Raw genomic sequence first — 17,148 nt, forward strand, 5'->3', positions numbered from 1 at the left:
ACAGAACTGGCGGTGACAAAAGCCGACTGTGTTGTCACCATGCACCACATGCATCTGGGATAAAAAGTTGTTTAAACACACTGCAAAGACTACAACTAAAGGCCAACTAGCGTGTACATTTTGCACATGTGTGAGAGGAAATAACTGTCTATCTCAGCAGGTGGCAGTAGTCTGTATTCGTCATTCAAAAAGAGAAAGAAAAACTATGGCTGCAGATGTACAAACCCTCACCAAAGCAGCATTTGCATACCATTTTGACTATGAATTACGTTGATCACTTTTTTTCATTCCAGACGGCCATGTTGTTATGAAAATATACACAAATTCATATACTCAGGAAAGATGGAGTAAAATTAGAAGAGCTTCTGTGTGCATCCTCTTGACTTTATTTGCTTATTTTTGCTCAATACGAATTCGACCATGCTGAATTGGCTGAATTAGCTGACTGTCAGCTTGGTATGTCACGGTCTTTATCAGATGCCAGGATGAAGTTTCACTAAATGTCTATTACCATGAACAACTCTGCAAACTATTGACAGCACAACCATCCATTTCCAATGCAGGACAGAGTATAGGGCTGGGCGATATGGCCTAAAAATAAAATCCCCGTTTTTTTCACAAAAAAATCTGATTTACGATTTAAATCGGTTTCCCCCCCCCCTACTTCTTTTAGCATGTAAAGAAACCCCAGCTTTTCCACAATATATATGGGCACCATATATTTTGCAATATACATTGCAACTGCATCAGTGACCCCATTCTTATCATACCAGACACAGTAAATGTTTGTAAGACAAATAAATATGAGATGGGAGGAAAATATATATTGCCATGCTTTTCTCTTGCACTTATATCGTATACAAAAATATAAAATTTTGAACACAGAAATATTAAATGATTTAAAAAACTGAAAATATCTGCCAGCAGGTGGTGGTAAGACACTGATTTAATTACTGAATCATTTCATTCATTTGATTCGTTTGAACGGATGGTTCATTCAAGGATAAAGCAAGTGACTCTTTATGAATGGGAAATTGAATCATTTCACTAGATTCGTTTAAAAACGCAGGTTCATTCATAAACGAAACACCGCTGTGTTTGAGTGGAGATGCGCAGCGGCTCAGCTGTGGCTTGTTTCAGATTACTTTTGACGATGAAATAGAGCAAAATCAGGCAATAGTGTTATAGTCAGACAATGTAAGTCACTTAATAATAACTTCTTGTTTATTTAACTGTTGTAATAAATCAATATCTCGTTTACAAACTCCCTTAAAAATTATTAAAAGCTGTCACTCATCTTAGTTTGCAATCTCACAAAGCTCTATTATAGTAAACAAAGCTACTGCCCATTCAGTCTCTTATTTATACTCTCTCTACACTTGAGATACATTTGTCAGCGTGCAAAACACATAGAAACCTTTGAAGCTCCACTCAGCGCAAATACAAATATGCTGGTCGGGTCAGTCGCACATGGTGCTCCTAAATATTTTTTCATAGTCGCACGTAGTAGTTTCTTTTTGCCCTTGAACGGCGGGTCACACCATTGAGAAATTAGGTCGCACTCTAGAGCCCTGATATGCAAATAATTCGTCATTGTCTTCAATCATCTCTCTACTCTGTTTATGTGGTAAGTGAAATTGTATGTACTGTAATGTAACAGGCTAACAAGCAGCTAATCATGTCCCCTTAGTGACTCGCTTATTTTACCAGAACGCGTTGTTTTCTGTTCTGAATATATATATATATATATATATATATATATATATATATATATATATATATATATATATATTAAAAAAATCGCGATACCTCGATTTAATAAAAAATTAAATCGTCTTAAAACGTAAATTCGAATTAATCGAAAAAATCGAAAGAATCGCCCAGCCCTAACAGAGTATAATTGTTTTGTGGGCATGTTGGACTGTGTGTCTGGTCAAGTACAAAGAGACAGACAGGAAGACATATCAAAGTCAAAAAGAGGTGTGGAAAAGTGTACGGAGTGAAATGTACCAGAAATCACACTTAGAGAAGAGTATTTTCGGATTTTTTGTGGAAACCAGTGTGAAAGTTTTCTCTGAGGGCATTTAAAAAGCAGCCAAAACCTCACAAAGGAGAACAGATTGCGATAGAGTGGTAAATTATTCAGCACATACATTTGATTGCCTGAGCCAAACCCCAGTTGTATTCCAACGCTGAAACAGTTCCTCATATCTCATATATAAAACCTCAGCTACCATTCTTTAATGACCTTGTTTTTCAGGTGATTGTCATTAAAATTTCAGGTGTAAAACAGGAAACTGCTTTAGAACTATTGTACATATGTTGCACTGGTTATTCCTTATCAAGCAATTGCATCAAAAATGTGGCAATTAAATATTTATACAATACACTACCAGTCACTACAACAATTTTTTTAAAGAAGTCTCTTCTGCTTCTGCTTACATTTATTTGATCCAAAGTACAGCAAAACAGTAAAATTCTGAAATATTTTTACTATTCAAAATTTTCTATTTGAATATATTTTAAAAAGTAATTCATGCCTGTGATTTCAAAGCTGATTTTTTAGCATCATTACTCAATCATTACTTCATTACATAATCATTACTTTATCGTCGCTTTTGATAAATTTAAAGCAACCTTGCTAAATAAAAGTATTAATTTCTTTCCCCAAAAAAACAAAACAAAAAAGCTCAAAGCTTTTAAATGGTACAGTGTATAATGTTACAAAAGCTTTTTATTTAAGATAAATGCTGATCTTTGGATCTTTCTATTCATCAAAGAATCCTGAAAATAATATTCAACTGTTTTAAATATTGATAATAATAATAATAATAATAATAATAATAATAATTAATGTTTCTTGAACAGTAAATCAGCATATTAGAATGATTTCTAAAGGATGCTGTGACACTGAAGACTGGAGTAATGATGCTGAAAACTTACGTTTGATCACAGGAAAATGCACCAGTTACAAAGTCACACACAAATTGAAGTCCATCTATATCTTAGCTGCAGACATATACATATTCTTGTAAAAGCATCAATTGCTATTGGTGACTCATTACAATAGCTTATCTGAAACTTGGGGGATGTGAGATAATTATTATGCATTCTGTGCAGTTTTTAGGGATATATGGGATTTCCCCAGTGCAGACAAACAAATAAATATATGAACAAAATTCTTACAAAACTTCCACTTTGGTGCCCAGCAAACGTGCTCATTTATCAGGGATTACTGTGCAGCAACAAAGTGTTCAGGGCTAAAATAAATGGACAATAAAGTTTAATGATCCACTTACTGTCCAAAAGGTAAGCTTTCATTTTCATTTCAAAGACTTTTAGTAAGGGACACAAAATCAGAGAAGATACAAGTTAACAGTAGCATAATCAGTACCACTGGTATAGTCATGTCAAAGTCAACAAAGCTCTGGGGTCTGAGTTAAAATCACTGAACTAGAAAAGCATTTGACAGGAGAAAAAGAATTTCTGAGCAAATTGAAATGATTCCTGCATACTCAAGTGATTGTGAACTCACCATCCACGTTGTAGACTTTGAGGCCTGCCAGGTGTTTGGCGGCACGGGACTTGGAAGCTGTTAGCATCGCAGGGTTATGGACAGGGAAGTCTTTGTAGTAGTTCTCTAATATAACCACTGCTGCCCTCTGGATGCTACACATGGAAAAGACAAGAAAAGGAAGTCAAGTCATCTTTGTTTACATGGCGTTTTATACAATACAGATTGTAAAAAACAAAAAGCAGGAATAAACAAGACAATAACTATTTAATGATGCAAATAAAGATCAATTCTTCCCTAAAAAAAGACCAGAATTGTTCGACTGTTGTCAGTTTAGTGTTGATTCAGATTCGTTCAATAAGTGTGTAAGGTAAGAATAGTGTGGAGTTATATTAATAGTGTCTTTATATTATTGAAACAATTTTGCATGAGGAATTATATGTTCCAACATCATAGTGTTACATCATTTTAATGAAAAATATAGTACATTTCTGTCAGTGATTTTAACACACAGAAATCCAAGCACTGATACTGTTGTGTTTTTAGGAATAAAAAAATATATATTTATGCACATTTGTTTTTTTGGGGTTGTGGTGGTTCTCACACGCTGCAAAACTGCAATGTTGCAACATTTTACCACTGTTATAACTATCCAGGTACCTATAGTTTTGTTTCTAGAGTATTTTATCTGTGATTTAAAGTTTTATTTAGTTTTATTATCTAAGAGTTGTTGTTGAGAGTTTTCTGTGATATATTCTGATTTATTAATTTATTGTTGATTCTGCTGGATCATATTTTGGGATATATCCACCACCATTTCGTTGGAAAAACGATAACTGAGAACAGTTGATTACACTTAATTAAAATGTTATAAATAGCAAATGTTTATTTCGAAAATGTTTGGAGTTTGATTAAAAAAAAAAAAAAGAATGACTTAACAGAAGCGGTATAAAATATGCTGTTTTAAGAACTGTATTCATCTAAATGAAATCATGTAAACACAGTGATTATATAGTACATATATACTACATTTTACAAGGTTTAAGTTATGAAATATGAACCCATGTATGAGGAAAAAATCAGCTAGTAATCCTATTTTAAAAACTAGCATAAATCAACCAATTATTATGTGTTAAATTAAAATAAGGTTTGTCCATATTTGATTTATCTGTGGGTTGCAAAACAACTCAAATAGGGTTACTTTCAACCTACTGGTTTTTAGAGTGCAATGTGTTTGAGTTTTGCTGCTGCCATTCAAAAACATTAGTCAAACAAAAAGGAATTTTCCAACTGTAGACGTTACACAAATGCAATGCCGCTTTACTGGAAATCATGTGTGCTTTGGGTTTATGCCATAGAGTAAACATAGTAATATAATGTTGTTCATGTCTCCCAGACAGAAGAGAAAATGACACACTTGGCCTCAAATCAGGATAACAGACTCCACCAGCTGCTAAGTGTGAGTGAGTTTGGGTCACTCATCATGACGACAGTTATACTGGGGCCAGATGCCTCAGCCAGAAGCTTGTGTGATTTGTTAAGCCATGCTAACCTGATTGTAGTGAGCTTGTGCTTGATCACGGCATGGGCTTCCTATTTACATTCATGCTACAGATGCTCTACTGTCCACCCTGAGGATGAGCAGACACCTCACCACACAATAGAAACTCAGGAGGAGAGAAAATAAAAGGGAGAGATGGCCTACTTTTCAAAAACAAGTTTTTGTGCCTTTGGCACTTGCTAAGTGCTTTAGGATCTCTCCTTTTGGAGCTAATCTGGGACTAGGGTTGCAATGTTTTCAGGATGTCAGTATGAAGATAAACAAGCCACTGCGTCCATGGAGCTGTATAATTACGAAAACTTGACAGCATCCATGCCAGACGCCTAACAAGAGACAAGATGCCTGTGCTCCAGCACTCTAATGGTGACAAAGTGGAGCAGAACAGAAACACCAGGAAGAGCTTCAATATAATAACATTAGAGGGAAACAGAAAGGATGTGTAAATCTGAAAGGATCTGTGTGATTGGTGGATTTGGCATAGATATATCATATCATAATTGCAGACAAGGTGAAGGAAGGGAAAAAGATTAGAATATGAAAAGAAATAGGAAGACACAAATCTGAAAATGCAAACACAAAGCAATTGTTTAAACAATTGATTGAAAATAAAATGTACCAGTGAATCCACATCCATATGATTTCATGTATGCATTTCTTTCACAAAAGAAGATATTCTGAAGAGCATTAAGTAACATCATTAAACTTTCATTGTATGGAGTAAAAAAACTGAAACAATTAATTTCCTTTTTTATGCTCTACAGAAGAAAGAGATGCACACAGGTTTGATTCTTGTTAACTTTTTTCAAAATTTATGCACATTTTTATTCTCAAATATTTTGACCCTCAATGGACATCATATAAGAAAGAGAATGAAGTGGTGATTGCAGCCTAAAACTAAACCTACGCTGGAAACTAGTGGCATTTGAGTGTACGTCATACTTTAGCAACAGCCTGGAGCAATGAATGAATCTAGCTTTGGGTGTGAGTGCACAGCAACAGTGCATGGGTCTCTTTTGTGTCTTCTTGTGCATGAAAAGTTAAAAGTTATTTGAATGCTTACACTGACATCACTTTCAAACACCAGTATTTGCTAAACTTTTGTGACAAATCAAAAATAAGGAATTAAGTTTAAGGGGAAATGTTTCATAACAAATTGCAGGAATTGGTCTTATCTAATAGTGTGAAATGTAACATCTACACTGTTGTTCAATTTATACTGGACATGATTTTTTTATTTTTTTTATTATTTTTTAAAAAATTTTATACATCTATTATAATATTTCCTAAATCTTAATCTACTGGCATGTTTGTCTTTCTTTACTAGTAATGGGCTTAATTAGCTTAAAATGTTCACCTTGTTACACACTGCATAATAAGGAAGACATGAATTCCAATAATGTGAAACATTTGGTCAGGATAATTAGGTCATTAGCCTGAGCTTGTTTTTCTGACAGATAGTTTATCCCTATGATAACACTAACAATAATTTAATTTATTTATTTATTCTACAAACCTGCTCAACCTAAAGTCCACAAATATGACTGTCATGTAATGTGAGGACTGGACACCCAACAAAATGCACACTGATGAAATCATGTATACATATATCTAACCACTCATACAGCAGCTGAGCTCTCTATGATCAGTGTCTCTTTCAAGGGCTTCCTCAAAACCATCCTCATATCTGATTTTACAAAATGCCATGTGACCATGTCTGAGTTTAAATGATTTACTGAAACACTTTGATCACATGGGTAAAGCTGAATGTAATGTACATTTTCGTAAATATTTACACTTAAATATCTTCTAAAACCCTAATCACTTTAGATGCGAATTAAAAAGGAATGCTACATAAATGTAGCAGTTTGGTGATGATGTTTTTACCTGAGTTGACCCAAGTTATAATGTTGTGTTGCTCCATCTGTCGAGCGTGTGACACACAGAGAGAAGAACGGTTGTAACTGCCTAAGTTCCAGCAGCACGATGGCCAGGTAGTGAATAAAAAGCAGAGCGTCCACTAGTGAAACCGCATACTGCACAATCCCCTGGTAGTCCCCATCCTGGAACAGAGAAACTGTCATTGCCTGTTATGTATACTAGGGTAATGTGAGAATTAGCTGGTACATAATATTACTGGAAATGTTTCTCTGTGCTATGTTAACATGTTGGTATTTTAGCTACAAAGTTACAAAGTAGATGAGATTGGGACTAGTACTCACACAGAGAAAAGTGATTAGAGTTCAGCAAGAATGGGTCATGCTAGTGAGCTAATTATTTTTTTGTGTTGGTGCAGTTAAGCTTAAAGTAAATTGTGTTCTGTTTATTTTACATGTAAAGGCAGTTACACTGCTTGTTTTTGTTCAGTCAGCCACATATTTTAACTATAGGTGATTTTATTATTATTTAAACCTCCTCATCTGCAAATGTAAAGTTCATTCTTGACTGAGATTTAAATCTAAGGTAAAGTAATGGAGGAAAAGGATTAAAGATAATAAATCAAAAAATTAAAACCAGGATCAAAATGTAATAATCTACATTGTTGCAACCCACCCTTATTCACAAATGTGACTCCTAAGTTAATGAGTACTAATAATTAATAATTTACACTTTTCAGTTAGTTACTGTTAGACTGAACAAATAAGGAAATATGTGACCATGGACCACAAAACCAGTCATAATTTATACATAATGAATAAATAAGCTTTCCATTGAAGTATGGTTTGTTAGGATAGGACAATATTTGGCAGATATACAACTATTTAAAAATCTGGAATCTGAGGGTGCAAAAAATCTAAATATTGAGAAAATCACCTTAAAAGTTGTCCAAATTAAGTTCTTAGCAATGCATATTACTAATCAAAAATTTCATTTGGATATATTTACGGTACGAAATGTACAAAATATCTTCATGGAACATGATCTCTACAATATCCTAATGACTTTTGGCATAAAAGAAAAATGTCTAATTTTGACCCATATTGTGTATTTTTGGCTATTGCTACAAATATTCCCATGCTACTTAAGACTGGTTTTGTGGTCCAGGGTCACATATTTAAAAATATGTTTTTGTCCATATCAATGACTTAGTATGGACAAAACAGTTGAATTAAAACATTGTTCAAAATATCTTTGTTGTATGTGAGTCATAAAGTTTTCAATAAAAGGAGGGTGAGTAAACAATTACAGAAGTTTCATTTTTGGAGTAGGCACACTTTTAGGCTCACCTGTGAGTCCAGGATGCGTACTCCATAAAACAGCCAATAGGAAAGCACAAATAGTAGCACCAATGTAGCTAGTAAGGCTCGAAAGACGAAGATTCTTGGCAAACCAGCCCTGGGTGGCCTGAAGAATAGAGCCCACACTGCCAACAACAAAATCAGCAGTTTAAATGCCACAGATATAAAGAGACCTTCACAGGCCGTTCCACAGGCTTTCAGTCTATCAGGCCAAAGGAGGTGAGGCAGGATAAGGAAGGCAAGTGGAGTCAGAAGAACCACGAGTCCCAGAAAGACAGATAGAGCCACATTCAGATAACGTTTGCAGTCCAGGCCCACGCTGTCGTCGAGGTCTTTGCTGATGCGAACAATGTCCTCCTGAGATAGAGAGTGTTCTGAGGTGCCAGTGACAGCTGTCGTAGTCTCACCCCAGTTATCATCCTGGAAAGAAAGAGGGATGAGGGCATGGGGAAATAGAGAGAGATTAGAGTCTAGTCTAGTGTATAGTTTAGCATCATTGGTGCATGAGGAGGGTTAACCAATGGGACGTGACAAATAAAAGCTATAGAGATTAATATAATATGTAAATCTTTATCCAGCTGTTGGCACTTTTGGCCTTGTAGACTTTAGTTAAATTTGCCTAAAATACCATTTGCAAGCAAAATATTAAAAACATTTTAAAACATATTTATTTTCTTATGTCTCATTATTTTTCAAGCATGCTCTTCACTGACACTGTTGTCTTTTTGAAAAAAGTACTCTCACTTGGAAGAAAAAACCCATTGGCAAAAATGTATGGTGGCAATGATACCATATTTGAAAGGAAAAAAAAACAGATTGTGTCTGTACAAACCGCCTTTTGGCATTAAAATAATACTGTCAGGATTTACTAAAGACATGCATGCAGTGAAAAATTAGTGCTGAAATGGCGTAGACACAATTATTTTTGCGCCTGACCTTACTGAATATGCATTAGTAGGAGTTTCACTTTCAGAAACAAGATTTATGGGAGGAGAGTATTAAAATAAGACTCCGTCCACACGAAGCCGGTGCGTTCCCTATCCGATCATTTTTTTTCCTCGTTCTAAAAAAAAATTCCGTAAACACGAAACCACTGAAAACGGTGTAGTATATATGCCAGACCAGTGTGGGGTGCTGTAATTCTGCCATAGAGATACGCTATACACGGAGAAGAAGACTTTGAGCATGCGCATAACCTTGCGCGCTCTATACGAACTAAGAAGAAGAAGACGAAGATGCGAACATTATCGCTTGTTGCTTATAACAGTTGCATAGAAGCAATAGATTTTGCTGTAATAAAGCTAGTAGGCTTAGTAGCAACACGAACACAATCATGTAGTCCGCCATTATTGTTGTTGCTGTTACGTGTGACGCAGCCGACACGTGATGTGATGACATCATCGTTTCACAAAATATACGTATTGGCTGTACACACGAAACCGCGAGGGTGTCGTTTTCAGATTTATCCACTTTGGGACCCGGTTTCAAAAAATAGCGGATTCAGTCTCCTAAAACGCCGGATCCGAGTGGATGAAACGCCAATACGATAAAAAATGTATACGTATACAGCGAAACGCGTCTCCGTGTGGACAGGCCCTAAATCACGCAATGCAATTTACTAAAGTTTGCAGACATAAAATTACTGGTTTGTGCCATTATTTAACGCCCACAAAAGCATGTCTTCAAGCAGTTGGTAATCTGCCCTGCTCTTGGTAGATTGCGCTGATCATTATTGGAAATAAATAAAGAAAGAAAGAAAGAAAGAAAGAAAGAAAGAAAGAAAGAAAGAAAGAAAGAAAGAAAGAAAGAAAGAAAGAAAGAAAGAAAGAAAGAAAGAAAGAAAGAATGAAAGAAAGAAAAAGATGAATGATAAAAAATGCCATTTAAATGTACTCTTTATATAGCAAGAAGTTTAAATCTGTTTGACTTAATACACTTTTTATGGCCCAGTGGTAGATTTTTATTAAAACTAATAAAAATCTACCACTGGGCCATGAAAAGTGTATTAAGTCTAAGAGACTGAGATGTATTGATTTAGTTTGTTCTTGAAGTAATCTTTAAAGGGGTGCTATTATGCTTTTCCACTTTTTGAACTTTAGCCAGTGTATGGTGTGTATGTTTGGGCATAAAAAACATCTACAAAGTTACAAATCTCAAAGTCCACTCCAAAGGGAGATATTTAGTTTTTAAAAAGTCCCTTTTCAAGAACTACAACGAACTGCTCGTTTGGACTACAGCTTTTGTTTTCCGCATGCAATGATGTCACAACGCAGTATCCCGCCTACGGAAATTAAATTCATTAGCTGGTGGGGGAATTTGCTTAACTTTAGCGATGTATTATGGACAGCTGCTTCTGGGATGCTTCAACGAGCCGCAGGTAGTCTCAGCTTTAACTAAAGAGTCCGCGAACTGCTCCGGAATCCGTGCTGGAGCCGCGCCATAGGCGTGCAGTATATACACGCAGAGTCGCGGCTGATGTAAACACGAAGACTGACTAGTGATCGTCCGTGCACGCGCCAAAGTCGCGTCGTAGACGTGCAGTGTGTGGTAAGACATTTATTCATCATTCACTAGCCTTATGGTTTCGGGCATGTAAATAATAAATACATTATCACAATAATGATAATATCATGTATCTGCGATCTCGCAGGCTGACGATAGGACCAACAATACTGTAGCGTTTTATTTACTCACCCTTCATGCATCCTAGGTGTATATGACTTCCTTCTTTCAGACGAATGCAATCGGAGTTACATTAAAAATAATCCTAACTCTCGCAAGCTTTAGAACTGAACGGTATAGACAAGTGTTTCTCTCCATCAGTCCAAAACAAGTCGATCCATAATAAAAAAGTGCCTCACATGGCTCTGGAGCGGTCGGTAAAAGCCTCTTTTAGCGATCCAATGTGTTTTTGTAAGAAAAATGTCCATTTAATATCCATTTAAAACGTAAGAATCACTTTAATCTAGTTTGCTGCTTTGTAAAGGGGCGCGGCAGGGCGGAACGCGGTCTACGCTGTTTGCCAATCGCAACGCAGTGGGACTGCTAACCAATCACAATACATTTGGTTTTTCGGAAGGTAGAACCCGGAACTAATCGAGCTGTTTGTGCCAGCCTAAGGAAAAAGCTATTGTAATAATATAAATTATGTAAAAAATTATGCGTTTTTCGAACCACCAAGCATGACAGCATGTTCAAGTACACCCCCAAAACAAATTAAAGACTTTGTAAAAGAGCATAATAGGACCCCTTTAATAATCACATAGTCTGTTTTAATCAGTTTTAAGATGTACAAGAAGCCAAATGCTTAAGTACTATGATGACTGCAATACTGAGCTGGGGAGAGTTTCCTGTACAACGCCTTAACTCATTGCCTAAACCATTGGGATGATGCACGTCTGGACAAATGAACTAGTCAAGAAATCATAGCAACATGGTCACAATATTTAAGTCTTATGAACAGGTTCCTGCCAATAGTAAAGCACTCATATGTGTTGCACACATAAGCAGTGACACAGCGATCTTCAGGACTACCAGAAACTTCCAAGCAAGTGTGTTGAATCTAAACTCTGCAGAAAGGTGACCCTCCAGGAGAAGGACTGGACAGCCCTGTCTTTCAGTTTTGTGTGTATTTGACAATTTTTTTTTTCCAGTGAAACAGTGAAATGCTGGTGAAGTGACTTTCAGAGCAGCTCCGGAGATGAAGTTTGTGTGTTCATACCCTCATTTAGTGAGATGACAGATGAGCATCACACATGCTTCAGTAAGTGTAGTAGAGACTAAAACTGAGACCGAGACACACACACACACACACACACACACACACAACTTGCTTCAGATTGCTTCAAGATTCACAGACACTAGTCCATATTGTGATTTGAATTTGATTAACTGTCCAAAATATGCCAAATTCTGTGGCATATTTCAAAGACATCATCAAATGAAACAAAGATAGATAAAGCACTATAATCAAACTGCTTCTACAAGCAAAAAAATTGACATAAATGTAACAGAATCTTGTTTCCAGCCAAAATATCTAAAAATTCTTAAATCAAGAAGGATTTTCTAGACGAGGACGACTAAAAAATATTTTCTTGTTTTCAGAAAAAACAAGTTAAAATTAAGTGAGTTTTTGCTTAGAACAAGCAAAATAATCTGCCAATTGGGTAAGTATTTTTTTTATTATTTCAAACAGAAAACAAGATTATTTTTCTTACCTCATTGGCAGATTATTTTTCTTGTTTCAAGCAAAAACGCACATAACTTTGACTTGTTTTTTTCTGAAAACAAGACAATAATTTTTACTTGTCTCGAAAATCCATCTTGACTTAAGAATTTTTAGATATTTTGGCTGGAAACAAGACAAAAAAATCTAAGTAAGATAAGCATTTTTTGCAGTGCTGGATCATAGTTTTGTTTACTTTTCCTCCTCGCTGAGTATAATATAAACAGCCTACATTTATGAGATCACATCAGCACACGCTCAACCCAGAAAAAGAGTCACTGATGCATTCAGTGCCTTAGGCTAAAGTGATAGTGGTGTAGTGAATACAGGAGTGCAAGGGAAACTAAGAAGGGTTGTCTGTGTATTCAAATATGCTCAAAGACTGAGAGATCTGAAATTAGTATGTTGGTTTAATTAGTCTGAGGAGAGCAATGTAATTCAAAATGAATGATATAAAATTCATAATCTGTGACTCTACATAGGATATACGGTTTGGAAAATAGAGGGATTTGATGGAAAATGCACTACTGTCAGGTAGCAGACATAGATGAGTGTGAACCAATTACAAGGACTTTATTAAGGGTTTTGTAGAATGCATAGGTGAGTAACAGAATAACAAAGAGTAGAATACAATAAAAACAATAAATAAGACAAAATTATTGAAAAACTAGTCAATTTAGCTTAATTATCTATCTTTCTATAATCATTTAATAAATCTGTTTATATTATCTATTTTAACTATTTTAAAAAGATGTGTTTTAACAGTTTTTAACAGTAAAAACCTATGCCTAATGTGGAAGCATTTCTAACAGTAAAAGGAAGTGCATTCCAGGCCTGATGTAAATTTGATGAGCTGATGCAAATTTGGGTATAGTTAAAGTGATACCCTAAACCATATTTCTTGATAATTTGCCCTAGATACAGGATATAAGTAAAAAGCACAAGACAGATCCCTGAGAAACACTATGGCAGATCTGTTTTACAGGACAACAAACTGGGAACAATCAATAAGGTAGGATTTGAACACTGCACTCAAGTCAATAATAATGAGTGAGTGGTGCATTGGTATTTTCTTGAGGATTCCATAAAGGGAAGAAGTGATATGGAAAGAGAAGAGATGGGGAGGGAGAAAGAGCTGGCTTGAGACATTTGAGATAAAATGTATATTAATATAATCTCCATAACTAGAGTACTGTAACACAAAGACATGCATTAAATGACTGGATTCCTTAGAGGTGAAACTTTATACTGCGTCTGGGGTTGAGAGACACATTAACATGGTTTCCACAAGACCTGCAGAGCATTCTGACTTGACCACTGGAAGCATATGGACTGAGACCATGACAACTTCATAGATCAACATTTTAGTTTTGGCCTGCAGGCCAAGATTTTCAAAGGCCCTTTTTTCACAGTCTTATTTCAATGTCGATGTTGGCTTTTAAGGAGATAGAAAACTATATCTACATTTGCAAGTCTAATATTGTCAGCATGGACTGCTGAATTTATAGAAGTGTTTTGGTGGGTGATGAAGAAGATGTGGTTGTTTTTGATTTCAAGGGCCAGGATAATTTTCTTTTATACTTTTCCTAAGGCATCAAAAACACATTGCAGATTCACTACACTAAGGGACTGAATCTACACATGATCCTGCACATCATAAATGAAAATCTGCCCTAGGAAGATAAAATCATAAAATCTGCCCTAGGAAGATAAAATCATGTGTAGAAGACACATGATTTTATCTTCCTAGGGCAGATTTTCATTTATGATGTGCAGGATCGTACCAATAAAAACAAAAGAACAGAGTAAGGGCAAAGACACAGCCCTGTTCAACTAAACTAATGCTTAGTTTCACCACCACAGTGTACCCTGGCTAACATTTCTTCATTCAGCAACCTCAATATGCAGACGTACAACACTCTATATATATTCTACTGTAGTTTTACAATATTGAAAAAAAAAAACAAGCTATTTGGTTTCATATTTTGTAATTTTTTTATATTTATATTGTACTGTTCTCATTTAGAGAACAAACACATAAATCATTCACACAGTAACACTGGTCTGACTGTAGCATTGACACTGTTACTGGCCTGTAGTTCTGAAGCGTACATTTGCTTTGAGCACTTTATGTACAGAATAACATCAGACCTACACAAGGGATGTGATGAACCTCAACCTGATTGGAGCTCTTTGTTTAAAGCTTTGTTCAGAGGTGCACTTTAAAGGCTAAAAGGAAAGAGAAAGAGAGAGAATGTAGATGCTCTCAGATGGAAGATAGTGACTTATATATAGCACAAAAAAGGACAGACACAAATTTCAGCCATTGTGATTTCTTAAATAACAGACATGTATGAGACATATGATTAACATGAAACATATGAGTAATACTATTAGATATGTGATAGTCAAAGGAGAACAAAAATATGCAAGCAGTCCTCAATAACAAGCAATAAGCTATTTTTTATCGACAGTTTCAAAAGAACAATAACCTATAGTCTTTTTACATTTGTGCTTGTCTCATTATCTTTAACCATAGGCTACCTGTCTTCAGGGTTATGTAGAAAAAAAAAAAACACACTCAACAGTGACATACACTCTTAAAAAGGGGCGATGCCATAGAAGAACCATTTTTAGTTCCCCAAAGAACCTTTCAGAGAACAGTTTTTAAAAGAACCATTTTGAAGAACATATATCCACTATAAAGAAACTTTTCTGCATTTGAAAGGTTCCATGGATGTTCAAGGTTCTTCATGAAACCACTGCTAATAAAGAACCTTTATTTTTAAGAGTGCACACAGCTCTATGAAAGTAACGAGAATTGTTGGCACTCCTCAAGCAGTCAAGAGTTTTCATAGCAGGCACCTGGACAACATACTGTAATTTCTTCTGAATTAAAGAGCTACATGTCAATAGTTGTCCTACCTGACGAGGTTGTGCAGGCAGTGATCTGTGCTGTTCTGAAGGTTCACTGTCTATCACTAGTTCTTCCATACTGATCTCAGCCTTCCCAGGTTCTGCCATTACAATGGAAAAATTTGCAATTGTGGTTTTCTACTCTGAGGCAGCAAGTAAAGCAAACACTCCACTCAAAATCCAGTCATTGCTCACTGACTTGCCTTTGTCATACTGCAAAAAATTACCTGTCATGCAATCTAAGCTGTTTCATGCCCATGTTCTGAGGTTTAATAAAAGGCTTTGGAAGAGTCCAAGAGATAAGGGAGGGTATGCCACATGTGATGTCCAAGGAGAGGAAAGAGAAGTAAGGAAGGAGGAGGAGGGAGGCCAGTCCATTAAATAAACTATTCCACTCGCCAGGGAGAGATGGCAAACAACATAATCGACCAATTAGGGGCTGTGTAGACGCCCGTTGTAATGCTTCCTGTTACATTCAACTGTTTCTCTTAGAATATATCGCTTGCAAGCCTTGTTGATGTTTAGACAACATCTCTGTATCTCCCCGTTCATCACTTACTGTTGTCTGTTATGTTCCTTTCAATTTCTTCAGAGTCATATTATTTCTCACACATATCATGTTACTAATATTACAAACTGTATTAGTCTGCAGGCTGGATGAGAAAGGATATGTGTGTGAGTGAGAGAGACTTGACTTTTAAATGTCTTTTATTTATACACTAAAAAATATTACACATCTAAAAAAATTATAGATAACAAAAAAATCACAAACAATATTATACATTTAAAAAATGTTTAGGTTATTTATAATCTCTTTATAATCAATGAAGCTGATATAACAAATGCACGACTCTTACTCTGGTAAAGTAGGCACATCTGTACTGCCATTTTTAGGAATTGTGGCTGATCATAAAGGTGTGGATTTTTTAAATGTGACCAATGAAAGCAAAAGTCCTGTGTACACAAACATTCATGTGTTATAAGCAGCCCCCTGCCTCAGGGCAGCTTTCTGCCATATACAGAGCACAGAAAGCTTTGGCCGCTCACTCGTTCACTTGGTCTAAGCAGTCCCCTGTGTCAGAACAGTGGTCTGCCGTGTAGAGAACACAAAAACCACTGGCCATTCACTCATTCACTCAATATACACAGCCCCTCACTTCAGAACGCTGATCTGCCATATACAGAGAACAAAAAGCTTAAGTCACTCATTCACTCAGGCAGCCTCCTTCCTCAGAACAGCAAAGTGCCTTGCATACAGCACAATGTCAGATGATACAGAGACCAGTCACAACAGCGTGGGCCATCTGAACAATCAGAGCAGGTTCACGAAAAGGAGAGACTGAATTGTTTGAGAATCACTGAAAAAATAAGGTGACATTAAATGCATATTTTAAGAAAATGAAAGTCTTGAATGCATGCATGTAAACTTATTGTAGGAGACTCCTAAAATATTAGGAACCTTAAAACTGGCATAATAGGGGCACTTTAAGTAGCAAGCTCTCTATAACAAGCACAAAGTCCTCCAGCCCCTTTCAAATACACAGGCACGACATGCTCTGCTGGTGAATCCAAAGTGAGTTATGAAAACAATAAGTATTGTATGGCTATACAATTCTTTTACAGGATGCCCCATTAAAAGATGTTATTCCATGGAATGTCTGGATACTGGATTCTGATTGGCTGGCAGGTATGCAGT

General features: G+C 36.0%; 1 protein-coding gene across 1 annotated transcript in view; it reads right to left on the reverse strand.

The window, feature by feature from the left end:
• Positions 1–15,560, reverse strand: part of LOC141336901 (vang-like protein 1) — a 31,727-nt gene extending 16,167 nt beyond the window's left edge. The window contains exons 1-4 of the mRNA XM_073842621.1: positions 15,462–15,560; positions 8,300–8,731; positions 6,960–7,135; positions 3,536–3,669 (exon numbers count right to left, since the gene is read on the reverse strand). Of these exons, the coding sequence (XP_073698722.1) occupies positions 3,536–3,669; positions 6,960–7,135; positions 8,300–8,731; positions 15,462–15,560 (841 nt within the window). The remainder of the gene's footprint in view (positions 1–3,535; positions 3,670–6,959; positions 7,136–8,299; positions 8,732–15,461) is intronic.
• Positions 15,561–17,148: the final 1,588 nt, after the last annotated feature.

This window comes from Garra rufa, chromosome 6 (genome assembly GCF_049309525.1).
Source record: "Garra rufa chromosome 6, GarRuf1.0, whole genome shotgun sequence".
In the NCBI taxonomy this organism is placed as follows: Eukaryota; Metazoa; Chordata; class Actinopteri; order Cypriniformes; family Cyprinidae; genus Garra; species Garra rufa.